This window comes from Zalophus californianus, chromosome 8 (genome assembly GCF_009762305.2).
Source record: "Zalophus californianus isolate mZalCal1 chromosome 8, mZalCal1.pri.v2, whole genome shotgun sequence".
NCBI lineage: Eukaryota > Metazoa > Chordata > Mammalia > Carnivora > Otariidae > Zalophus > Zalophus californianus.
In genome coordinates, this window is record NC_045602.1 from 30,813,075 (window position 1) to 30,839,339 (window position 26,265).

The following is a 26,265-nucleotide window of genomic DNA, read 5'->3' on the forward strand; positions in this document are numbered from 1 at the left end:
CAACTAAAAAAAAATTACCTGAGGCTTCTGAGATAGCTAATAATAATCACTAAAACATTCTGTTCTATACTCTGACCTTATACCCACACCTTACTCCTCAAAATAGGGGAAAGTACTTAGAATCTACTACCAGGATAATTTAATAATCATGGAGACTAACTATGATTGCATTTGTTTTGAAGTTAATGCTACCCCCTACTCCCTTTAAAATAGTTCTAAAGCTTCTCTTTACTCTGAAGTTTGGCAGTATCTTTTGACAAATCTACGCAATAGCTTTTGGGGGAATTCAGCCAAACATTTTAAATGGCATTTCTGATCTCATCAATGCAATGTGAATCTTCTAGTGGATGTTTTTAAAATAAAATATGTTTGACAAAATAAGATGCTTATCTTACAAAAAGGTGAAATGAAACATAAGGTCCTCTAAAAAGGCTAAATCACTGCTTTCAGTTCATGGGAGTTCAATTGCCTATCAGTTCTGCATTTCAGTGGTTTACTGCAAAACCTCCAGAGATGCAGCCATAGGACAAACTAATCACTGTAGACACTTACAGTAGTCTAAGACGAGGAGAATCTGTTGATCTTAGAGTGGTTTCGTTAAGTAAGACAAATTACAACAAACCGCTCAAATGAGGATCACGAGAGAGAGAAAGGTTTTTTTTTTTTTTTTTTTTTTTTTTTTTTACCTGCAGCCAGGGATGACTGAGAGATTTGTCCACACTGTAACGTTTTCTCATCTTCACTTGAAGTAGGTTGTTTATCAAATCAATTGCTAAGAGAAAAGATGAAATCAGACACGTGGATTTGGGCATATGGGGCAAACCAAACCTGTGAGTCCGCTAAGAAGGCAGTTCAATCCACAGAAATACAGGGTTGAGGGTTTTCGTTTCTCAAAGCCACGGTCTTATAGCTAACCTGTTAGTGATCCATGAACATTTACTGAGCTTAGAGTACCTATCTTAGGGGGTGTGCCTGTTTGGTTAAGGAGGCAGTGCAGAGTACACGTTCAGCATGGCAGAGGGTCGGTTAGTACCCGCCGCCGTTTCTCCTCATCTGTAAATGAGGTTGTTGAAAAGATGAAATAATACACGTAAAGGGCTTAGAATCATGCTCAGCACGTAAGTGCTTAGTATTAGCTATTATTATTTCAAAATGAGTTAAAAAATTGATTACAGACTGACTTGCTGTGTCCCTCCAATGACACCATTCCCTAGTCCCTGGCTTGGTCTGCGGAGCCAAAGCCACTGCCCTGCCTCTACACATGGGGCTAGACTGACGTGGTAACTTATTACCACAAGTTCATACTCAACAGGTTTTACACAAATACGTTCATGGTGTTTGGTGTATATGGTGAGATGCTGGCATACTTATTTCATCCAGTTATTTGAAGGAATGGAGCAACTGCAAAACCAAAACCACGATATGAGTGCATACTGGCTACACACAGTGTGACAGTACATTTGAAATGTTGATACAAAGGCCTGGACCCAGGAATGAGCCAAACGAAAGGTTTACATTGTACCCATTCTGTTTCTCTTCTTCATACCACAGGTATTTTAATTATGAGCATCTCTGGTTCCAGATACTTCAAACTTTTACCCGCTGTTCCTTAAGTGGTTGTCCACCAGTGCATCAGAATCATTTGGGGTATTTATTAAAATGCATTCCTGGTATCGTGCCAACTGGTGAAGTGGCATCTCTGGGATAGAGCCAGGGGTTTTCGTTTTGGTACACTCACCAACTGATTATTCCAATATTAGAGGTCTGCAGACCACACTGGCCCAGGAACTCTAAGAGGAACTCTAAGAGAAACCCTCATACGTACTTCAGTTAGCTGTTCGTTACCAAGTAAGCGTGCTACTGTCTTTACATGTTGTTCCTCAAGCTTTCCCAGTTTAATGGGCTGTTAATTCCTATGATTAGGTCTGGTCCTTTTGGAAAACAGGAAAGAGTCCTGTTCTAAAGGTTGGCCAAATCCAGGTGGGATTATTTCCCTAGTAGGCTTCTATTCAATATGCGGCTATTAAATAAGTTGTGTGTGCCCTTCCCGGCAGTATCAAAATCAAACTAAAGAGGGACAGCCAAGGCATTCTTGATGGGTATAGAACCCAGACTCAAAAACCTTTACTGCTCAGGGAAAACAGATGTATCCTTCTTAGGATTGGTCCACAGGATGGCTGCAAATAAACTGGAGAATGTCTATAAAGTTCATCCTAGGTATAAAGAACTTGAAAGACAGGTCTCCATTCAAGGAGCTTATAATCTAGTTCTGAAAATAAGTAATTATGAAAAGAAAGAATACTTAAAGAAAAATATCTCCTCCTAGTAGCCTAAGTTGATCTTACCAAGTTCAGAGGAGGGGCTCAGGGAAGACTTCACAGATGAGCCACAAGTCTTGAAGGACTGGAAGGATTTCCGTAGCAAGGAGGAGGGAGTGTAGGCAAGGGAAAGGCCTAAGCAAAATGCAAAAAGTAGCTAGGAAGAATAAACTAGGTTTTATAGAGGGAAGCATGGGAGGGTAGACTCGGGCTGTCTCAGGGAGACCTACAGCGGCAACGTGGTTAAAGGGAGGCCAAGGTGTTTGGGGAAGATTAGGACGAAAGTAGTGTTTCCTAAAGACCGATCTGGCCGCAGTGGTGACTGGGAAAGAGGCTGACGGATAGGACTGGTAAGATATTTTAGTAGTTTCAAAAGGAGGAAACTGGGGCCTGGATTAGTGCTACGCCTGGGCGCTATAAGGAAATTAAAGAAGAGACAATGTAGAAGGAAGAGTGCTCAAAAGCTGGTTGAATTTGAAAGATGAATATGAGAAATTAAAAAGACGAGCCAGAAGAGACTGGCTGATTTGGGAATCACAACGATTTTTAGACTAAAAGGTGTAGAGCTAAAACTTTTTTTTTTTTTTTTTTTTACCTTCACCAGAAATTTCTCTCCAGGGATTTGGTGGATACATAAATGCAGCATTTTGGATTTGGTCATTTATATCTTCATCTTCATTGAAAGGAAATGTACCACTGAGGCTCACATAGACGATAACTCCCACTGACCACATATCTAGAGAACGGTTGTAACCTTTGCTCCTGAGAACTTCAGGGGCTAAGTATGCTGGAGTTCCTACCACAGATCTCCTGAATGACTTTTCACCAATGATGCGTGCAAAACCAAAGTCACACAGCTTCACCTGGAAATAAAAAGATGATGTTAATTTTGCATTTTCATCTGTCAATCTCTCTATACACACCTGTCCCTAAGTACGATACTGAATCATTTCAACACACCTGCCAACTGTACCGATTATGAAAATCAGATGGATGCAGAGAGGGAAATTGTACAATACCCTTTTCCCAAAAGAGATACATTTATAACCCTGTGATGTATTACTGACATAGTATGAAGAGGCTTTTCCTAGTGCTTATTTCAAAAAACCACTTTTAAGTTCTAGCTTGCAGAAAGCCAAAAACCAGTGGTCAAAGTTTTTTTTTTTTTTTGATGAAATGGGAGGGTGTTGATTTTTTATCATTTGGCTTTTAAGGAGCTACTTTTCTATCATCTGTGAGCAGAAATTATGTGTCTCATTTTTGAATCCTCAGTGACCTCGTAGTGCCTGATCACATAAAGGTACTCAATAAATGCTGAATGAAAAGTAAGTTGGTATTTAAAAGCTGACCCTTTATTTTGCTTAATCCTAGAATCTATATTCCCAAGTATTACTATCAGTTGGCAAATAACTTAAATTGAGGTATAGTAAAGAGAACTATTAATGTAGCCCATAAAAGAGCAATGCTAGAGACTGCTTGAAAGAATAAGAGCAAAAGTGTTTTCTAGGACTGTGAAACATGATGGCTAGTCAGTTTTGGATCTGAAAAAAGTTGTATCTGAAGGTAACCACAGTCACTACAATATCCTTTTGGGAAGTAATGACATACCCATGGTGAACAAGCAAACGCCAAGTACTTTCCAGAGGAAATGCCCCGACCCACAAAATGTCTTCACAAAAAGCATTATGATAAATTGAGAAAAAAGGGATTTGTCCTCTACAACCAATGGTATAAACAGTGCCTGGAAAGCAGAGATGAAGGTGTATTCAAATGCTTCTTGCTATTACTAGGACATGGACCCTGGTGCATGTCTTTATGATTATTATTCTGTGTCATTACTGAATGTGGCTCCCTCTGATTGAGTCCTGTAAGAATAGGATTACTGACCATGAAGACCTGTGAACTCTCTTTTTTGTTGTTAAATGCCATATTTCCGGTAACATCTTGATAAAGAAAAGATGCTGTGGCAGTTTGGCAACTGAATAAGGAAGTGTGGCCATGGCTAGCACTTGAGCAAAAAGGAATGTCAAGTAAATGATGTTATTTTCCCTTTGTTCATAACAGAAGTCAGAAAGATGGGAGTTTTAGCCTCACTGTAGGGATATGCATCCTTTGCCCAGACTATTCTGAAGATCAAATGAGATGATAATGTATGGAAACACTTTATTTAAAACATCACACCAACTGTTAGGGAACCCTTTTTGACCTCACAATGTTAGGGAATCCCTTTTAACCACATAGACGTCATAAAAGAATAGGATTACTTCCTTGTAAGAGTTGAATAACTTTTAAAAATAATCTTTTTCTTTGAAAGACAATTTGAGTTGTATTTAACTCAAGTGAAATAATTGTCCTTAGTCTGTGCATTTTTCAAATGTTTATAAATAATAGTTTGTCAATAGATAGTCTAGCTGATTGGAGAATTCACCAATGACAAGCATGAAAAATATTTATGGGCACTGCTGACAAATATTCCTCAGGAAGACTGTTTCAAACTTTGGGTTTATGAGGCGTTTTTTTAGGTTATGAAATAATTTTGGATCAAGATCAATACTCTTTAGTGAAATGAAATTTAACCAAGTAAAAAAATCAATGCAATCCACATAGGACACGGACACACACACATGGGATATACATGTGTGAGTGATGGCAGTAATGGGAAATATAATTCTTACACAGGTTTTGGTGAAAATGTTTGAAATAAAGTATTCTAAAGAGGAAGAGGAGTTGGCTGCCAGCCTCAAAGTCTAGTGTGTCCCCCCACAAAAAAAAACCTAGTGTCCCCCACTGTAGGGTTACCCCTGTTTTAGTTTATGGGGAATTTGTCCTGAGCACCAGGCACCAGCCAAGATTGATTCTCCTCGCATCATTCCCAAACCACAGGGAAAGTGAACTGCAGTCTACATGCAAAAAGTTACTCCTTGAGGTCTGGTTAAGTCTAAAAAGTCTCAATGAAAATAATATAAGATCTAAGTTCAGATTATTTCAAGTATTAATCCTCACTGGCAGGTATAAGCTAATTACTTTGTTAAGGTGGTTATATATCTAAACCTAAAGCACTCCCTTTCATTACATGGGTGCACTGTAATACTGTCAGATACTTAAAAAGGTTCTAGAGAGTATCTCACCTGAGGAAATGGCTCTGCGGATGCAAGCAGCACATTTTCTGGCTTTAAATCACAGTGCACAATATTCTTAAAATGTAGATTTCTCAAGGCAACAAGGATCTGTTATCGAAGAAAACAATTTTTTCAGTGCCTGGGAAAAAAATCATAGCTAAACCCCCCACCTGAGCTCTTGAATGATATGATAATTTGAAAAGTCCACTACAGTTCATTAAGTTTTAACTGAAGTGTTACTCTATTCTTCAAGGTTAAAAAGTCCCACAATATCCCAGTATGTAAAAGCACTGCTATTTAATTCTCTGTTTTCAAGTAATCTCGTTTCAAAAAAAAAAAGTAAAATACCTGTGTGACCATGAATTTAGTAATTCGTTCTGGAAGTCGACTTTTCTCACTGGATAGAATCATTTCCAACATATCTCCATGCAGCTTTTCCATTACTACAAAAACTCGTTCTGGAGTTTCAAACATACATTCCAGGTTTACAATCCCAGGATGGTGCAAATTCTGAGGAGTTGCAGGATATTTATATGACCAACTTGAGAAATATTTTTACTATGCAAATATCTAACAATGTACTGCGACTTTCTGGATTACATGGCATAGAAAGAAAAACAAAAATAAGCAGTAAAAGCAAACAGTATCACGGATTCGGATTTTCCAAGATCTGTAGTACACTGGATGCACCTAGGGGAAAGGATGTCTTCCCAACTGATTATACATAAGCACCCTTGTCCATTACTACTACATTTTTCTTTCTCATTTTTTAGTCTTCTGACACTATGCTAATTTTATGCTGTCCACGAACAGGCACCAGTTGCCAATCAAACTTCAGCCAATTACACAGAACTTTGACTCTTTGGGGCTGTATTGGTGGAGGTCTGTGCTCAAGAGATGGTTCTGTTTCTTTAACTCTGGATTCTCAATCATACCTCCATTTGGTTTTCCCTCTTTCCGGCTCAAGATCTGTACCTCCTTCATCTCATGTTTCTGGAGCACCACTACATTACCAGGGTTGGAGAAATACAAAGTTGAATGTGATACCGTTTATGCTAATAAAAAAAAAAATCTATCTTACTGGTTAAAAAAACAAAAAAACCTTCCTCAAAAGCAAATTATCCTAAGTCAGCCAGGCTCAGAAATATTCAGTGGCTTTTTATTCCTGGACATAAATCTATTCCTCTGCTTGGACTTTCGTATCTTCACTAATATGGCTTCATTCTCCCTCTTCAATTTTAAATATGCTCTATTGGCCCAGGTGATTAAACTTTTTATTATTAGAAATATATGCTTCTTATGCTTTTATCCTTATTATAGGTACCTAATTATGCTAAGAGGACAAACTTCTTTTTGGCTTATGTGAGGTTGAGCACCATCTCTAAAATGTGTTTTGAATCTGCCCCCATCTCTCAATTCCCACTGTAGTGGCTTTACTTTGAGCTCCCATTACCTCTTTTGGGGACAACTGCAGTAGTTTTCACCTAACACTGTATAGACATGCAAGCAATAACCTATCCCACGGTACTGTGTCATGTGTATGCATCTTGCTCTGGACCTAGTAAGTTCCCAGACAGCAGAGACTATCTTAGTCATTTTAGCTCAATGTCTGAATCATGGTTGGTGTTTTAAAAAATGATCAAGTGCAAAATATTGTTTACTAATCAATTTAAAACAATTTAATGAGATGATATTCCAAGCAGCAAAATAAAAAAATGACAATTTTATATATAAACAGAAGTGACATGGGTGTGATAATAGTAGTGAGCAGGGGAAGATTCAGAATTTCACAACTCTGATCAGCTTAGAGCTCGAAGTGTGGTTGGCTGTCCTCATGCTGTAATTGTCTTGTAAGTTTCTCCATGCCCCCGCCCCCACGCCCTGTAAACGGTACACACACACAAAAATAGAAGTATGCTATAACATTATTGTCTCTTAACTTCCTCTGTTTGTTTAAATGTCCTATTTCCTGTGGAGTCTTTTGGTAAATTATACTTTCATAGAGAATCGTTTTCTCCAGGTTTTCAAATTTATTTGATGGAACTGGACCAAGGCAGCATCTTAAAATGCCTTTAAATTTTTTTCAGTATTTGTGGTCATCTCCCCAAGATGTTCTTTCTTCTCTTTATTTTTGCTTTCCTTTATTGTTCATTCTTTAACCTCTTGAGTTGCATTCTTAATTCACTTATTTTCATTCTTGTGTAAATATTTGAGGTTATAAATTTTCTGAGCAACAGTCTAAAAGCTGATATACAGTATTTTCACGATCATTTTCTAAATACTTTGAAATCTTGATTTTGCTCTTTAAGAATTACGATATTTAAAAAATTTTCAGGTCGTGGGAGCTTTATGTTTTTTGATTTTATAATTTATTTCTAGTTTTATTGCATTAGGATCAAAGAATACTAATTATCCTGTTTTGAATGAATGAGCTATTCTTTGTTGTTTTTAGGGTACAGACTTCAGTATAAAGTGATTACATTACCTTACACTGTTTAGGCCTACCACGTTGCTAGTTTGGGCTACTTCATCTACCAGGACTACTGATGTGCCTGTCAGTTTCTCCCCGTTTCCTCTCTAGTTTTCCTTTATAAAGGCCGCTACTGTTATTTGGTGTGATCTGCACTCTTCCACTATTAAAGTGCCCTTCTTCCCTTCACTTACTGTGTTCTCCCTTAAATTAAATTTTATCAGATCATGACCCCCTTGGCTTTCTTCTATTTCAGGAGGCACCTAGAGAGGATATCACAATTGTAGATCTCAGAAAGAGCCAGCAAAAACAGCCCTTATTGTGGTGCCTCTTCTTACATGCACCCCGGCTCCAACTCCAGTGTTTCTGGAAAAACTCCTCTACCTATTTTATAGGTCTGAACTTTCTTCTGTTTTTAATAGTTTTTTTTTTAAATTTCTGTTTATCATTTTTCTTGTAGCTTTTAGGTGACTTCCAAAAAGAGAAGGGGAAAATGGTGAATTAATACTACAACCAGAAATTTCTCTTAAGTTTCTGATGACATTTTCCCATTTACATAGGGTAGCCATGAGAGCGCCACATATTTTCTCCCATTACTACTCTCTAACCTACCCACTTCAGGTAAGAGCAAAGACATTTTATATTACCACATCCCTATGAAACAAAAGTAAAAAGCCTCCATTTCTTTCCTGCCCCACAACACAGTCCCCAGCAGATGTAGTCATGTTAGCAGTTTATGTAGGTATGGATCCTTTTCTTTACATAACTGTATGTACACATGTGCAAAGTACACATCACCTTAAGAAACTACACAAGTGGAACCATTTCACATCTCCATTTAAAAAATTTAATGTTACAGGTAATCCCCCATTTAAACACATTTATTCAATAAATATTAAATGAGTATTTGCTATGCGCCTGGTCCTATGTAGGTCGTCTGGATTCATAAGCAAACAAAACTGACAAATATCTCTCATCTCATGGAGCTTATTAATTCTAGCAAGGTGGGGGTAAACAATAGGTAACAAATTAGTAAATTACCCAGTATGAAGGTGGTAAATGCTATAGAGAGAAAGAGGGTGAGGGTGGATGGGTACATAATGCTGAACAGAATGCAAGGGCCTCATGAGGAAATGACATTTGGGCAAAGTCTTGAAGGAGATAAGGGAATATGCCATGCAGATATTGGGGGTGACAGCATTCCAGGCAGAGGGAATAGCTAAAGCAAAGTCCTTGAGACAGGACCATATTTGGCATATTTAAGGAACAGCAAGACAGTCAGTGTGGCCATCCTTCGGAAAAAAGACTCAATTTGTTGAGTGTAGTGTCTATAGTGGAACCTTTTTCAACAGATTTTGGCTCAGCCTAACAGAATATTTGCAGATGTCTGAAAATGTCATGTCCTCCTTTCTATTAAACTGATAGAAATACAGAGATTATCACCAAGCATGCAAGAGAGAGGCTGGATGTTCCTGGGTAAACTATAAGGTCACTCCTTAATCAATGATTCTAGAATTCTTCCTCCCTGCCATTGGAAAGGCCAAAACTATAGTTGCAGTCAGATGCTTAGTCTTTACCCCCTAACCTTTCTTTATAAAGGTGAGGACCTGGGGAAGAAAAACCAGGGATGTCAGTGGAGCTGCAGGAAACCGACAGTACCAGAATCAACTGGCAGGTGGGGCTCAGCCAGACTTTTAGGTTGTTTAATGAGGACTATGTACAAGAACCAGGGGCAAGGACTGGAAAGTAAGAATGACACAGCAGGGAAGGGAGGTGTGGAACCAAAGGGTGGAGTGAGTGAGCGGAGGAGTGCAGGACGTTCCTTTCAACCCATGTCAAATGCTCATGTGACTAAATCTTGTGTAATGGATTTCAACAAATGAGGTAGTATTTGAAAAAAGTTTCCTTTAAAAAATGTTTTTACCACATTCAGAGTGTTCCAAGAAAACTGTAATTCAAATACAAAGTAGGCTAAAGTTGATCTTTATATATAGAATTTGGATTTCTACAATGCAAAGGAAATGAAGTCACAGTTTTACAAGTGTACACACACACGCACACACACACAGACACACAGAGCAGGTCCAGTGTGGTAGAGGAGAAAGAGCATGTGGTTTGCTCTTAGATTCAAACTCTAAACCTGTCCCCTTCCTGTTGGGTGATGTTAAGAAAAAGTACTTATTAAGTGTAGTTTCTGGCACAAAGTAAGCCATTCACTAAATATAGATTTGGATATAAAAATTGAAAAGAATCTACAACAAAAAGTATGGTATTAAATTTAAGATGAAAATAGCATATTTGGAGACATACTACAATCACTCATCTGTATTCCTGGTAGAGCAGTATCAATGAAAATAACCAGAAGGCTGTACTACCATTGTTGCATTGTGCATTACCCAGAAATTCCTAAATTATTTATTCAGTATTTAGTTTAGAGATGTGTCTGTGATCAGAGTGACAAGGATGAATCAAGCCTTAAGAATATATCCTTAAGGGCGCCTGGGTGGCTCAGTTGGTTAAGCAACTGCCTTCAGCTCAGGTCATGGTCCTGGAGTCCCGGGATCGAGTCCCGCATCGGGCTCCCTGCTCAGCGGGGAGTCTGCTTCTCCCTCTGACCCTCTTCCCTCTTGTGCTCTCTATCTCTCATTCTCTCTCTCTCAAATAAATAAATAAAAAATCTTAAAATAAAAAAAAAAAAAAGAATATATCCTTAATATTTATTTTTTGTGTATTAGTTGGACAATGAGCAAGATTCCAGAATCGGATATGAAAAAAGATCGCTAACAATATTCATATCCTAATACAGTCTAAATGCTATTAATTTTCTATATGAAGGTAGTTGTATAGGAGGAAATGACCTTAAAGGGACCACAGGTAGCTTGCAGACCACAATCTTTCGATTATCACTCCTCTGAAAAACACAGGAGGCAAATGTCACTGCTGGTAACCAATAATGTAATACATGTAAAATGAATCCTGTGTTTATAAAAGTTTCTTACCTGCTTCTTCAAGGAAGCCTAAGTTCAGTAGGCTGTGTCTTCTTGAACTTCACTCACAAGCAAATGGGGTTCTAACAGCATTAACTATTTTATCACCATGATTTCTTAAATATTATGCAAAAGCTACACAGTGAATATACATTTGCATATTATAATTTATGATATTCATAAAAATAAAGATAAAGCTAAATTTTAGTCTGCCAGATGACCCCAAAAGAGGTAAAAATGTTAGATGAAAATAAGAACAGTAATTTATTTAATGGGAGTTAAGTCATTGCCAACATATCTTTAAAAATATACCTTAATGGACTAAAACATAAAATGAAATCTTTAGAGTTTTAAATGAATAAAATAACAAATGAAAAAGTACACAATTTTTAAGCAGACCTTATTTTTATAGCAATTGCTACAATAACCAAACACATCATCTGTGAGCACTGCATGGGTACAGTGCTGACCTCCTAGTCAAATGTGGGGACACAGCATCCAAGTATTTTGAGCTTCTGGAGTGCTGAATTAAGAATAAATTTTTACTTTTGTTGTTGTTAAGATTTCACTTATGAAAATGTGTTTTAAACTACTATCATAATGGCAGTTCTTGTAACTCCTAGATTACTATAACTTAATTTTTCCTTTTAAAAAAAAAAAGACTTAAGGATTTAATGTAGATGCCCACCAGCCTCTCACTGAGCCTAAAGGGCATAAGATGAAAACAGAAGAAAAAATAAGCCTTATTCTTACCAGCACGCTAAACAGACTTGCATTTAAAAACTCACAAATCAAAAATTAAAACCAATAAAAATCAACTTGGTTTTCTTACCTGTAAAATAGCCACTTCATTACGGAGTTGACTTTCCTGTTTTGTGGGGAATCTCATCTTATCAATTACTTTAATAGCCACATCCCTTCCAGTCTTTCTATGTTTTCCTATTAAAAAAAAAAGTATAGAAAAGAAAGAAAAAGCAACTTGACAGCTCATATACAATGTAAAAGCTTTATCAGGAAGTTGAACAAAGACTGAAACTGATACGTATTTCCTTAGATTTCTTTTCTTTGGCTGATTTTTTTTCTCCTTCACTCATCTTTAATTTTAAGAAGTAAATTATATTTTCCCTTAATGATAGTTGCCCCTATTAAAGGTGGTTTCATTACTTGAAATGGAAGGAAATTTGAATGAACTTGTTTGCTGAAAAATAATCCACCTTATTAAATAAATGGTAGTTAACTACTCTTAGTCTTCAAGCACTGTCAAGATAGAAACATTTTATCAATGGATTAGTTTTATTCTAGGTTCACTGAGTCAGCACAGTTATTTAACCACATATCAGAGCAAGCCTTGAAGCAGAAAGGCCAACTAGGAGGCTACTTAAAGAGGTCAGTGAGGGAGGAACAGGATTTAACATTTCTTTTATACTTTGGATCATAGCTTATAAAAAAGCACTTTTATGTATGTTAGGCTTAATTAACAACCCTATGAGCTATGCAGGTCAAATTTTGTTAGCTCCATTAAACAGAGGAAGATACTAATGCACAATGAGCTTAAACGACTCTGCCAATATCATGAGTCACAGTGAGATTTCACGTCTTCACACCCGACACAACATGCCAACAGTAGACAAATGGGGCCATTTGTGTTGGAAATCCAGTAGGGCATATCCTTGGATAAACGAGCCCACACAGCCCAACAAAAGCTTCAAGCCATTTATGTTTCCCTCACAAACATCTTTATAATAAGTGAGCTACAGGAAGAGATAAAGTAAGACTACTGTGAAACTAATTTCCTGATTCTGTTACTTTGTAAAGTGTGCAGTTGCAATTAAGGAATGAATACTCAGAATGAAAAGGGTGGAGCTAAAAGAATGCAAATCAACCCCTCAGAAAAAAGCCCCTCGACAAAACTGTGACAAGACACAAGAGCTAGCAGAGATCTTTAAATTTCACAGATTTCTAGAGTATGTACAATATGCACCAGGCCGCAGTCGCTTACCTCCATAGACGATACCAAACTGGCCCGAACCAAGCACCTCATCGGCAAAGATCTGGTAAACTGTGCTAATGTCCTATTTAGGAAAGAGGAAGCAGCATTATTTCCCTCTATTCAACACTGTCAACACCTCTGACTCTTTTCATTCTAATACTGAACACATTTTTGTTTTTATGAGAGAGGCAGCTAAGTTTCCCAACCTATTTTATGAACACAGACTTTTCATTTCCTAGAAAAGCCCAATTTTAATACTATGACTCTTAATATGCAAGTATAATGTATTCTGTAACAAGGCCTTTGGAGGCAAAAAAACGCTCTGAAAGAAGAAAATCTTGTATTTAGTAAGTAATTATATAAAGTAAATTAACATAAAAAATTAAGAACATAATTTTACCTATTTCACCATTAAAGAGATTTGCTATCTTTGATGAGAAAAACTCAGAAGGTTCATATTATTGAGATTAGGCTCATTTTGAAAGCCTGATAAAAAGGGTATGTGTGAGAAAGTCTATAACTCGGATCCCTCCCATTCTTCTTCTCTCCCTCCCCTCGTTCTTGGTGCTGGCTGTTGCTGTGGGAATATTCTTGGGGCACTCTCCAGGCCCCCCTAGCACTTCAGTCAGGGGCCCCTTGTCTGGGTATGTGCCACAGTCTGCAGGAGTCAGGCGCTCCATCTCCGTCGGTGTCACACTCCCTGCCAGCGCCTGTCTCATGGCGGTAACTCAATTAAGTAAATGGAATCGCACACACCTCAATTTCTCACTGGTAAAAGGGATATAATAACATCTATTTCAATGGATTTTTAAGTAAATTAAATGACGATATAACCAAATGTCAAGTCCAGGGCCTGGCATATAAAAATCGTTTAAATTAGGTAATCTTAAATTGCTGACTTCTCTGGGACTTGGCTTTCTCATCTGGAAAAGTATTGGTCTACATCTCTAGGTCCCTCCTATTTTAAAAAATGCCCAAGACTTTATGACTGTCATCAACATTTATTAAGCCCTAACTGTATAGAGGACTCTGTAAAAGGCAGCTAATTTGTAAAACAGACCTAGTTAAGAGGTTTATGATGTATTAGGGAAACATAAAAATCTATTAAGAAGATAAATAATTCGGGACATAATCAGGGTCAGATAAGTACCACTTATTTGTAGAGGCTCTCCTAACACCTTTTCTTTACTAACTCACCAGAATAACCTGTACTTTCCATTCCCTCTGAAAAGAATATATTGACTGATGTCTACAGTAACCTCATAAAATGGATGTGGTATCCCAATGAGTAACTCTTAAAACTGAATTTGTTCCCAAACCCATTATGCCAAATGTGCTTGTTATAGATTATATAGTTTAATCACAAAAATTAAATATGTATACTATATAAGTCAATGAAACATGACAGATTTCTGTGAAAACAAAATCGTCTTAGAAACTCCATAAAAGGGACGCCTGGGTGGCTCAATTGGTTAAACATCTGCCTTCGGCTCAGGTCATGATCCCAGGGTCCCAGGATCGAGTCCTGCATCGGGCTCCCTGCTTAGCCGGGAGTCTGCTTCTCCCTCTGCCTGCCGCTCACCCTGCTTGTGCTCTCTCTAATAAAAACAAAACAAAACAAAACAAAAAACTCCATTAAGGGGGTGCCTGGGTGGTGCAGTCAGTTAAGCGTCTGACTCTTGATTTCAGCTCAGGTTGTGATCTCAGGGTGGTGAGATCAAGATCGAGCCCCGCACTAGGCTCTGTGCTCAGTGTGGGGTCTGCTTGAGATTATCTCTCCCTCTCCCTCTGGCCCTCCTGCTTGTGCTCTCTAAAATAAATCTAAAAAAAAAAAAAAAGAAACTCCATAAAGATGAGACACCAAAACAACTGCTATCAATTTATTTGTGAGCAAAACAAATACCAGACTGTGGGAGTGAGGATTCTGTTCCCAGAATATTTCACAAGTATCCCTGGTTCTACTTTAAAGAAACAAAAAGTGGAAATTATAGAGAATGCATTATGGGTGCTGCTGTATAATAACCTGAGTGGCCTTTGTCCCTGGTTCCTAAGAGAGAGACTCTAAATCCTTGGAATTTCCCAAGTCATAGGAGTATCTGAGGTTATGTTATTCATGAGCCCCTCGAATCACACCTGAATTATGCTAACAAGATGATTCAGGATGGGGGAGGGTCACCAGAAAGACCAACCACGTGATTAGAGTGTTGAGGCTTTGAACCAGTCCAAACTCAGGGGGGACAATGGGGGGTAGGAGATTGAGTTCAATCATGTGGCCAATGATTCAGTCAATCATGCCTACTTAATGAAACTCCAATAAAAACTTTGGGCACTAAGGTCCAGGTAACTTTCCAGGCTGGTGACAGATCAATGTGCTGTAGGCTTGCTTGTCCTGATTTCAGGGAGAGAATGCAGAAGCTCTACATTCAGAACTCTCCTGGACTGCACCCTATGTGTCTTTGGTTGGCTGGTCCTGATTTTTGTTACAATAAAGCTGTAATCATAAGTCCAGCACTCTCCTGGGTTCTGAGACATTTTAGTGAATTACTGAACCTCAGTGTGGATTTGTAGGAATCCTCTGACTCTGTAGCTAGTTGGTCAGAAGTATGGGTGAACTGGGGACTCCTGCACTTGTGGCTGGTGTCTCAAGGAGGGCAGCCTTGTTAGGAACGGTGCCCTTAACCTGTGGAGCCTGCACGAAATCAGGGTGATTAGCATCAGAACTGCATTACTACATTACAAATGTGGTTGATGCAAGAAAGACATAGTGGAATTCTACTTAGCAGACCCATACTCAAAGAAGAAGTCTCAGCCCTGTGACAAAAGCAAATCAATCAATGTGCATATATGCATGTTTTAAGGTATAATGAAAATTTTAAGGTTTTATAAGAATCATTTTTATATGCTTCCCAACTTCAATCAACTTTTTGTTTAACCAATGAAATTTTTGTTCTAATCAAATTAGATGAGGGAACATCCATTAGTCAAATAATAACTGCTAGAAAAGGTCTTCACAAAGACCAGTTCTGAACCTTTTGCCTTCTCAGCTATGAATAGGCATGTCCCTCAAGTTCTCAGGGGATCCTTCAAAGTTAGTGACCTCATGTTTGTGTAATCCCTCTTTCCCTCCCCAAGAATCTACCTACCACTACGACAAGAGATACACAGATTACATCTCCTCAAAACCCTCTATTCCCTGGAACACTACTGGATATCCAGTCTTCATTGCAGTCTTAGAAAAGCCAACATCTATATGCTACAGAGAGCTATTACAGCTGGATGCCCCAAGTGGAAGATGGTGAGATTTTAATCAGAGAAATTTATATATAGCCAATGAGCTATTTTAAGACTTCTTTTTCTAGCCTTTATTTTCTTTCTAATCCAGGGTTGGCAAATTAGTTTGCAGGCCAAATCTAGCCTGTTGGCTCTTTTTGTACAGGCTCCTGATCTAAGAATAGACTTTACAATTAAATGGTTAAAAAAGGGAAAATAATAGTAGTATTTTTTGACATGTGAAAATTACATAAAATTCAAATTCAAGTGTCCATAAATACAGTTATACTGGGACACAGTCATGCTCATTCCTTTATGTACTACCTATGGATGCTTTCTCACTACTATGGCAGAGTGAAGTAATTGGGTATGGTCCCCAAAGCCTAAAATATTTATTACCTATTCCTTTATAGAAAATATGCTAACCCCTGTCATAATCCCTAATACATGCCTACATATAGCAGCCAAACTTCTATTCACTCTTCCTTAAAAGTCTTGTATGTCCCTGCTTCCCTCTATTTGCCCATCCCAATCCCTGTACTTGAACGAACTATTGTTCCCTGCCCTCATCCTCGGCACTTCAACTGAAATTCCTTTCCATCCTTGTGGGCACAGCTCATGTTTCACTTCCTTGAGGAAGTTTTCCCTGCTGACCCAGCAAGAAGTAATCTCTCCCTTCTCTTTGAACCAGTCTATCACTATGTTATATTCTACTATCGCTTGTGAAAAAGTTATCTTTATTCTCACAATTTAAAAAATCTGCCTTAGTTTCCTTCATAAAGCACAGCTCCTTAGAGTAGTTATCAGCCACAAAATCTAGCCCGTGTCTCTAGGCCAAGTATTCAATAGTGTGGCCTATGAACTTTTTTTTAATTCAAATATAATTAACATACAGTGTTATATTAGTTTCAGGTGTACAATATAGTCATTTACAATTCTAAATGTTTCTTAGCGCTTATCAAGATAAATGTATTCTTAATTCCCTTTATCTATTTCACCCATCCCCCCACCCAACTCCCCTCTGGCAACCACCAGTTTGTTCTCTAATTCTAAAAGTTTGTTTTTTGTCTCTTGAACTTATTTCTCTAATAAGATTTTCACATCTTATTTTACCTATTTTAATTACCCAATTTGCATATTTAGCTGTAATTTTTGCTTACCACATTTTCCTGGATCTGACAATTAGATACAGAGATACTAGTAGACAAATCTTCTGTAAAACAGAAGGATGATGTATGAGAAAAGAACAAAATTGTTATATGACTTAATATTAACAATTTGCTCACATGTGAATGCCCACACTATATTAAATTTTAAAAACTGGCTAACATACAGTTAATATAATTATGTTCTTTGAAAAAATTTATCCACACACACAATACCAACCCATCAACAAGAAACTGGTCAAATAAAATATGATACATCCATACAAAGAAATACCATCTAAACAATTAATGGTGTAGAGCTATCCACACTGAGTTAGAAAGCTATCCATGGCACATTAAGTTAGAAGGGCAAGTTGTAAGGCAGCAGTATTTGAATTAAAAACAAAGAAAATATGATACTTCTCGTGAATGAGAGTAAGGGTTGGGGAACAAAGACTTTAGTCTTTATATACTTCTATACTGCCTGCATTTTCTAAAACATAAAAAGCATGCATTACTTTAATAGTAAAAAAATTAGATAAATTAGATTATATACTGACACTGAAATACATCTGATACACATTAATTAGTGGCTAAAAGCAAGCTGCAAAAAGAACAGAGTATGACCACATTTTTTGTAAAAATAAAAATATAACAATACAGTATAGATAATATCAGCTTCCCTTCTCCCCAAACCAAGAAATATACACCAAACTGTTAATAATGGTTTTCTGAGGGGAGAGATATAGGAGCAGGAATAAGGGGGTGTGTTACAAGTGTACAGAAGGACTTTCTCATTTTATATTCCATATTACTGTAAAGTTTATATGTCTATATTACTTTGGCAAGCAAAGGAAGTAACCGACAAAAAAGAGAAAAGGGCCACATGGAAAGTAAGAGACTAGGTCTCAAACATCTAGAATCTCAGAGAGAACTCAAAGAAGCAAGATGTGATATTTCCTTTATGATCCCAAATATAAAAATTTAGAACAAGAAAATGTAAGCATACTATACGTCAAAAATAAGTAACATGACTGTCAAAGACTGCATTTAAAAATATTAAGTCAATCTTAAAATATTTTAAAATAACTCAAATATTAAATATTAATGAACAAAAAAGACACAGCATCGACGATATTAAGGTGTCTAAAGCTTTGTTTTTCAGTCGTTCCATTTTCCTGTGTAAGTCAATGCTGATTGTGTTTCAAAGGCCTCCACTGTCTAGCTCCACCTAGTTTTATTCTCTATTGCTTCCCAGAACTCCACTCCAGAAGCAGCAGCAAGCAGCCAACAACCCAGTCATAGTATTACTCACATGTCAGGAACTGGGCTAAGTGCATTATATGCGTTTATTATTATTCCCACTTTAGATTAGTGACCGCAGACACCAAGATCACACAGCCAGCAAGCGGCGACTGTGCTTTCATTCTCTAGCATCCTCACTCTTAGCCCTTCCACAATTCTGCTTTTAGAGACTCTTAACCTGAGGGAGGAGGTCTACGGATGGGCTGGAGAATGGAGAAGGTTACTTACTATGTCCAGTAATACATAAAATTTGTCTTTATGTCCCTGTATTATTTTCTGGGGGAAAAGGTCTATGGCTTTAATTACGATATCAAAGTTCTAAAATCCCCCAAAACTTAAGAAGCACTGTAAATATCCATCTAATTCATCCTCTAAGAATCAATATTAAACCCCAAACATGTTCACGGTCATTACTTTCATCCCTTTGATTACAGCTGTCTCCTTAACTAGAGTAACACTATCGACGCTCCGCCCTTCCCTTTTAATTTTTCCTATCCTAACCTACTTGAGATCCAAGGTCAAGGTTCAAATCAGATTTTTTCTATCATGAAGTCTCTGCTTACTCCTCCTATCCATATCTGCATCCCCCAAGTAATGCATTACTCATTTCTGCATTCTACTCCCTTATGCTACCACTTAACACTTACATTTGTATGTCCTATCTCCCTTAATTTCTGTGTTTTTAGCTCAGAGCCTAGCATTATGCCAAGAATGGGTGCATGAAATAATACAGCTGAACTGATATAAAGTACATTTAGGAACTGGTTGATACTTATTTTGATTTAAGTATATTTGTCTAATGAATGATGTTTCCCCATAAATAACAACACCAATGGCATAAAAGTCACATCATGGCTTTCACTTGATCCTTTATCAAATTTAGGTTTTATTTTATAAATTTTGTTGGTGCAAAGAACATGTTTCAGTAATTTTTTAGTATTTCTGAATGTTTTAATTCAGTTAAAAGAAAAACAGCATTTCTGACTTCATAGATTTCACAAGTATGATGTGAACCATAGTACTTTATCACCTGTTTATATCTCACCATGAAGCAAAATACTAGTAGTTTGCTTAATTCAGTGACAGTTCATGGATACCAAACACTGTTCTATCCCTTACTGGTTCTCTTTCCTTTAATGCTGACAAGCCTATAAAGTAGGTACTATTACAGACAGGTAGGGTTTTGCCTAAGATCATATAACAGGTTGGCAGAACCAGGATTTGAATGTAGGGAGACTGACTCTGGAACCTAGCTCTGGGGATTGTATGGGTACATTATAACTAACATAACTATATAAAGGAATTAACTAACAATATCAGTTAGTACAGATGAAGCTTAAAGTGAGCATTAGAAATACATACAGAGGGGCGCCTCGGTGGCTCAGTCGGTTAAGCATCTGCCTTTGGCTGAGGTTATGATCCCGGACTTCTGGGATTGGGATTGGGATCGAGATGAAGCAGGGAGTCTGCTTCTCCCTCTGCCCCTCCACCCTGCTCATGCTCTCTCTCTCTCTCTCACATAAATAAAACTTAAAAAAAAAAAAGAAAAAGAAAAAGAAATACATGCAGAAACACAACCACACCCACAAAATGCTTAAGAACCAGAGGGGGAGAAAGCCATCAACAAGTTTATTGCTTACTGTGATCTTTCCCTTGCCCTGGAGAAGTGCAAACACTTGCTTGAGGGGTAACAGGCATGAGAGCTTGGCGAATTGCTTTTTCCCAGCTCTGTGCTACATCAACTCCAACTCCAGTGGCAGCAAGAACAGGATTGTGGGAGCTGTCCCCATTGTTCTCCCCAACAAAGTATACCATAGTATCAGTGATGATTTCAAAACAGTGTGGGTTGCTGCCTTGTGAAATGTTTGTGAAATCTTGTGGTGAAGATATGCGGAGAATTTCTGAAAGTGGAATTTCCTGAAGTAAAAAATTAAGCATTAAAAGATATGAATACATCTTTGTTTTTATTTTCAAATACACTAAGCAGAGATATGCGTTTCTAATGAATGCATTAAGATGAACACAAGTATGTGGTACATGGAACACATAGTCAAGTCTTAGGATAATATCTGCCTTGAATGAGCTGCATGCCCAACAATGCTGAGGGCTGAGCATGGAATATAATAACTAAGCCAGTGCTTCAGGCCGGCAGCAGGAGCATCGTGGAGGGTAACTGCCACTGTATCCAACACTTGTCACTTTCTAGTTTGTCATTAAATCAACTCAGCAATTACTTCTCTACCAGCAGCTGTCTGCAGGATACAGCCCTCAGAGGGGAACAAAGGAAAAATAAGAGCCAAAGCAGAATGTTAGTATAGGTTGTTCAAGCATTCCGTCTGGTTCTGCCCATAAATGTAACAAGTATTTACATGTACTCCACTTCCTAATGCAAAAAAAAAAAGTACTTAACCCAACCAGATCAAAGCAAGTCATTAGTTTCTGTTCTCTTTCTTAAGGATATAATTGCTACAGTCTACAATTTTGTTTGGTGTCCGTCTGGGACACGGCAAAGTGTGGAGCAAGCCAAGCAAAGAAGACTATATGAAGGTGAAGAAGAAGCTTTTGGGATTCAGGGCCTAAGACAAAATGGACCAGTGGAGAACACCAAATACCACACTGGCGTCTTCTGGACAGGCAACGATCATGGGACTTACTGAACTGCCCAATCTAAATCATAGTGTCCACAAGGCAATCAGTAGCAACCTGACAAGTAGGCCAAAACCAAAGGAACACACAACAAAAAACAACCTTGGGTAGCAGGGCTATTGTGAGGGGTGAAATGGAGGGGTGTGGGACAATTATTTCAACAAGGAACTTAACCGTGACTTCTATACATGATATTAGGCAGAGTCATAATAGGTATATGCCAATATAATGATTATTTGAATATTTGGAAAATATACAGTATTTCAATGTACATATTTTTCAAAATGTGGAATCTTTACCTTATAATACTTTGATCCAGATTCATTTTGAAACAATGTTAGACACTTGCTGTCCAGTCTCCAATAATGCCTCTTTCTCTATAAAATAAAGGGTATAAAACTCTGAGGTATAAAAATAATGATTCCTCCAAAGTACCTGTCCCTTTCGTTTCCATTTCATTTCTATTCATAAATTTGTATTTCTGAGTAGGTTTAAAATTCATGAGGGTCAAAATTCTGCAAATTTAAGAAGGATATATAGAGTAACAAGTATACTCCCATCACCGCTCACATCCTACCCCCACCCTACTCCAGGTAAGCAACGGTAGCAGGTTTCGGGGAATCCTTTTAGAGAATTTTATGCATGCACACTCAAATACATACGTGGTACACATGTGCAGATATGTAATTTACCTATAGGCTACATTTCTAATCTGGCTCGCTGGCTCAAAAGATATAGCCACATGTAATTCTGCTTGACAGTGTCAATCACCCCTCATAAGATTTGACCCAATTTATAGTTTCATCAGCAACACGAGTACCTATTTACTCTAATGTAGTTATGTTACTAAACTTTTTGATCTTGGCTACACTGATAAATAAAACCTGGTAATTCCGTGAAATTTTAAATTGTACTTTTTATTAAAAGCGAGATCAAGCTCTTGTGTTTAAGAGTCATTTGTATTTCTCTGACTGTGAACTCTGCTGATACTCTTTGCCCATTCTTTTGACTGGTGTGGTCTTTTTCTGATCAATTTGTCATCATCCTTTACATATAATGAAATTAATCCCTGTCTAAATTATGACTTCAGAATACTTTTTCCAGTGTGTCATGTCTTTGCTTTTGTTTTTTTGACTTTTTTTTTTTTTACATGTCTCTTTATTTTTTAAAATGAAGACTTTAGCCATTTTCGGTCACAGCGTAATTATAGGGAAGGTATAGAGATTTCTCATATAGTCCCTGCCCCCCGCACATACATAGCCTCCCCATTATCTACATCCTCATTCAGAATGGTACACTTGTTACAAGTGATGAACCTACACTGACACATCATAATCACAAAGTCCAGAGTTTACGTTATGGTTCACTCTGGTGTTGTACGTTCTATGGGCTTGGATAAATGTGTAATGACAGGTTTCCATCATTTTATTTTATAGAGTATTTTATAGAGTGTTTCCCTTGCCTTAAAAATTCTGTGTTCTGCGTATTCATGCCTACCTGTCCCCTACCCTCAACCTCTGATCTTTTTTACTGTCTCCATAGTTTTGCTTTTTCCAGATGTCACATAGTTGGAATCATACAGTATGTATATAGTTTTTACTTTGGCTTCTTTTACTTAGTAATATGCATTTAAGATTCCTTCCTGTCTTTTCATAGCTCATTGCTGTTTAGTCCTGAATAATATTCCATCGTCTGGATGGATGTACTATGGTTTATTTATCAATTCACTTACTGAAGGACATCCTGTTGCTTCCAAGTTTTGGCAATTATGAATAAAGCTATTGAAATCATACATACTCAGGTTTTTGTGTGGACATAGTTTTCATATCCTTTGGGTAAAAACCAAGGAGGGCAACCGCTAGATCATATGGTGAGAGTATGTTTAGTTTTGTAAGAAGCCGTCAAACTGTCTTCCAAAGTGTCTATACCATTTTGCATTCCTGACAGCAATGAAAGAAAGTCTGTGTTGCTCTACATCCTTGCCAGCCTTTGGTGGTGTCAGTGTTCCAGCTTTTGGCCATTCCAATCAGTGTGTAGTGGTATTCCACTGCTGTTTTAATTTGCATTTCCCTGATGACATATGATATGGAACATCTTTTCATATGCTTATCTGCCATCTGCATATCTTCTTTGGTGAGGTATGTGTTAAGGTCTTTGACTCATTTTTTAATTGGGTTGTTTGTTTTCTTACTGTTGAGTTTTAAGAGTTCTTTGTATATTTTGGAGAATAGTTTTTCATCAGATGTCTCTTTTACAAATATTTTCTCCTAGTCTGTGTTTGTCTTATTCTCTTGACACTGTCTTTTGCAGAGCAGAAGATTTAACTGTAATGAAGTCCATCTTATCAATTAGTTCTTTCACGGATTCTATATTTGGTGTTGTATCCCCAGATACTGTCTGAATCTCTATTGCTCTACTAATTTGTAAAAATATTTCAAAGTTTTGCCTTTTGAAAACTCTTTACAAACGTAACTACAGTTCCAGTTTACTAAAATGTCTTAATATATATCTCGTTCTTATTTTGATTTTAAAAATGCATAAAGTAAAGCATATAACAAAGTTTCACTACCATATTACAATGTCTGTGTTTACTGACCAGGGTGTCCCTGCTGCTGTAATGGACCATCCACCCTTCCTTCACCATCGTGCTGCTCTTCCTCTTTGTGTGCTTGATGGACTGTACAACCCTCATTAGCGGAATATTACTGCTTGTTGATGGACTAAAAAACATTTAGAATTTATGATAAAATATTGATAATTTCAATTTTTAAAAAATCATATAAATACTGTAAACTCTTTAGCCCTTTTTAAGATAATTGAGCTAAAATTTTTCGAAATATCTTAGAGAAATAGCTTAAGAAAATAATCCCATTATGATACACAGTTGATTTATAAAAGACCAAGATAATACTGCAAGTCCTCATTATTTGTCATCAATATTTTTTGACGGGTCATAACACAAAACAATGCACAGAACAGAAAGAATCCTCCCTAATTGGAAGATATGAAACCTGGGGGAGGGTCTCATTTGGGATTGCTGTTGAGAAAGCTTCTTTTGCCCTAGGCAGCATGGTTAATTAGTAAATTCTTACAAGGTAAAAAGTATACCTATACCCAAATTTACATGGTTCAAATGTCAGATTCCATTATTCATGTTGTTAGCAAAAAGTATTTCTAGTAGAAGACACTGAAAAGAAAATGATTTACAGATAACAATTAAGAAAATAAAAAAAATAATGCACCGAGTCAAATCAGGTAATATGGAAACATGGGTCAGGAACAGCGTAGCTAGAGGAAAAGAACAATTTGGGGGTATGTGTGAAAAACACATGGTTTTTCAATTTCAGTCTCAGTTAAATATATTCTCTTAAATTATGATGTATTCATGATTAGGAAGCTAGCTAAGTTCTCTTCATAGTCTCCAAACTGGGTAAACATTAAATTTTAGTTCAGAATGAGAATGATAGTAATAGCTGTAATCTAATGATAAGCCAAAATGAATGAATGACCACTCAGCCATGTGAGATTGATAAATGATCCATTTTCTCTAAATTCCTCCTGGTTACCAATGAAAAACAAAACCTGCCAAAATATTAACATTTTATTACAAAGTAGTACATCCTATAAAGATGTATATATAGAAAAACTGAATTTCTATAAACATAAGGGGATATTTAGAAGTTTTATAATCCAATAGCATTTTTACAAAGTGCTAGTAGTCTAATTAACCGCTCACAAATTCATCACCATCATCTCTGCACATTTGTAGGTATACATTTGTACTGGTGTTTCTAACGTCCAATAATCTGCCTGTATGAAGAAACTGGTTGCTTTAACTGATAGTTCAATTCTGACACCTTGTGGTGGCTGCTCCACAGTGAGATATCACTTCTTGACTATATTTAAATAAAGTGTTTTTCTCTTCAAGAAAACGATTTTCACACCTTCCCATGTTGAGTGGATGGCATAAGTGATATAATTTATTTCAGAAATCCTGTGGTGCATGTAAAAGAATTAGCAACAATTTAATTAGATTTTAAATTACATTTTAGGTTCCATTTAAAGAGATTCTTTCTCAAGGGAGTGCCTGGACTGACCCTGTATCCGTGACATGTGCTACCTGATTGTTTTCACAGCCTCCTCATCTCTTTCCACATCAAGATCGGATGGATCCAAGAAGAACATTTTATCTTCTGGAGGAGATGGTTCTTCTATGTCATCCAAGCCCCGGCTACCATCACTGTTCATGTCACTGCTATCAGTATCCATTGGTATATCTGTATCTGCTCCCAGACTGGAAGGTTCTGGCAAAGTTTAAAATGAATTCAGAGTTTTATATTAATGGGAGATCAATCCATCTAAATAGAAAAGAGTATATAAAATGTGGGGAAAAAAGCTTTAAAACTCTTAATGAAAATCTAGGAAATTATCTTTATGATTCAAGATAATGCAGTATTTGAGGAAGACAGAAAATTCACACACCACAAGGCAGAAAATTAATTTGATTAATTAGAATTTAAATCTCTGTATGACAAAAGATATTAAAACAAAGTAAAAGATTAGCCACCACTATTTGTTTGTTGAGTTAAGTGGTTTTCCACAAGGGTCCAAGGCAATTTGTTGGGGAAAGAATAAATAGTCTGTTTAAAAACTGGTGCTGGATATACAACTGGATATCTACATGCACAAAGATGAAACTGGACCTCTTTTTTAAACCAAATAGAAAGCTTAAAGTGGATCACAGGTCTAAATGTAAGAGCTAACTCTATAAAATTCTTAAAAGAAAACACAGTAGCGAATCTTTGTGACCTTGGGTTATGCAAAGCCTTCTAGATAGAACACCAAAAACCTAAGTGACAAAAGAAAAAATTGGACTTGATTTTGTGCTGCAAATGATACCTCAAGAAAGTAAAAAGACAGCCCAAAAAAGGGGAAAAATATTTACATATATCAGAGACCTGTATCCAAAATATTTAAAGAACTCTTATGACTCAATAATAAACAAATAACCAGTT

General features: G+C 37.1%; 2 protein-coding genes across 9 annotated transcripts in view; one reads left to right on the forward strand and one right to left on the reverse strand.

Annotated features, from left to right (window-relative positions):
• The window catches only part of NDUFAF7 (NADH:ubiquinone oxidoreductase complex assembly factor 7), a 38,600-nt gene extending 35,551 nt beyond the window's left edge, over positions 1–3,049 (forward strand). For 6 of the 7 annotated variants that reach the window (XM_027620983.2, XM_027620986.2, XM_027620988.2 and 3 more), the window contains 2 exons: positions 1,552–1,848; positions 2,923–3,048. The gene's annotated coding sequence lies outside the window, so the exon portion shown is untranslated. Of the gene's footprint in view, positions 1–1,551; positions 1,849–2,922 lie in introns of all 7 variants that reach the window. The other variant, XM_027620984.2, reaches the window with a different exon arrangement.
• The window catches only part of PRKD3 (protein kinase D3), an 84,940-nt gene that overhangs the window by 3,351 nt on the left and 55,324 nt on the right, over positions 1–26,265 (reverse strand). For both annotated transcript variants that reach the window (XM_027620980.2, XM_027620981.2), the window contains exons 8-18: positions 25,371–25,554; positions 23,847–23,970; positions 21,550–21,627; positions 20,245–20,521; positions 17,315–17,367; positions 12,894–12,966; positions 11,727–11,833; positions 5,786–5,947; positions 5,447–5,545; positions 2,914–3,181; positions 687–772 (exon numbers count right to left, since the gene is read on the reverse strand). In XM_027620980.2, coding sequence (XP_027476781.1) covers positions 687–772; positions 2,914–3,181; positions 5,447–5,545; positions 5,786–5,947; positions 11,727–11,833; positions 12,894–12,966; positions 17,315–17,367; positions 20,245–20,521; positions 21,550–21,627; positions 23,847–23,970; positions 25,371–25,554 — 1,511 coding nt within the window. The remainder of the gene's footprint in view (positions 1–686; positions 773–2,913; positions 3,182–5,446; positions 5,546–5,785; positions 5,948–11,726; positions 11,834–12,893; positions 12,967–17,314; positions 17,368–20,244; positions 20,522–21,549; positions 21,628–23,846; positions 23,971–25,370; positions 25,555–26,265) is intronic.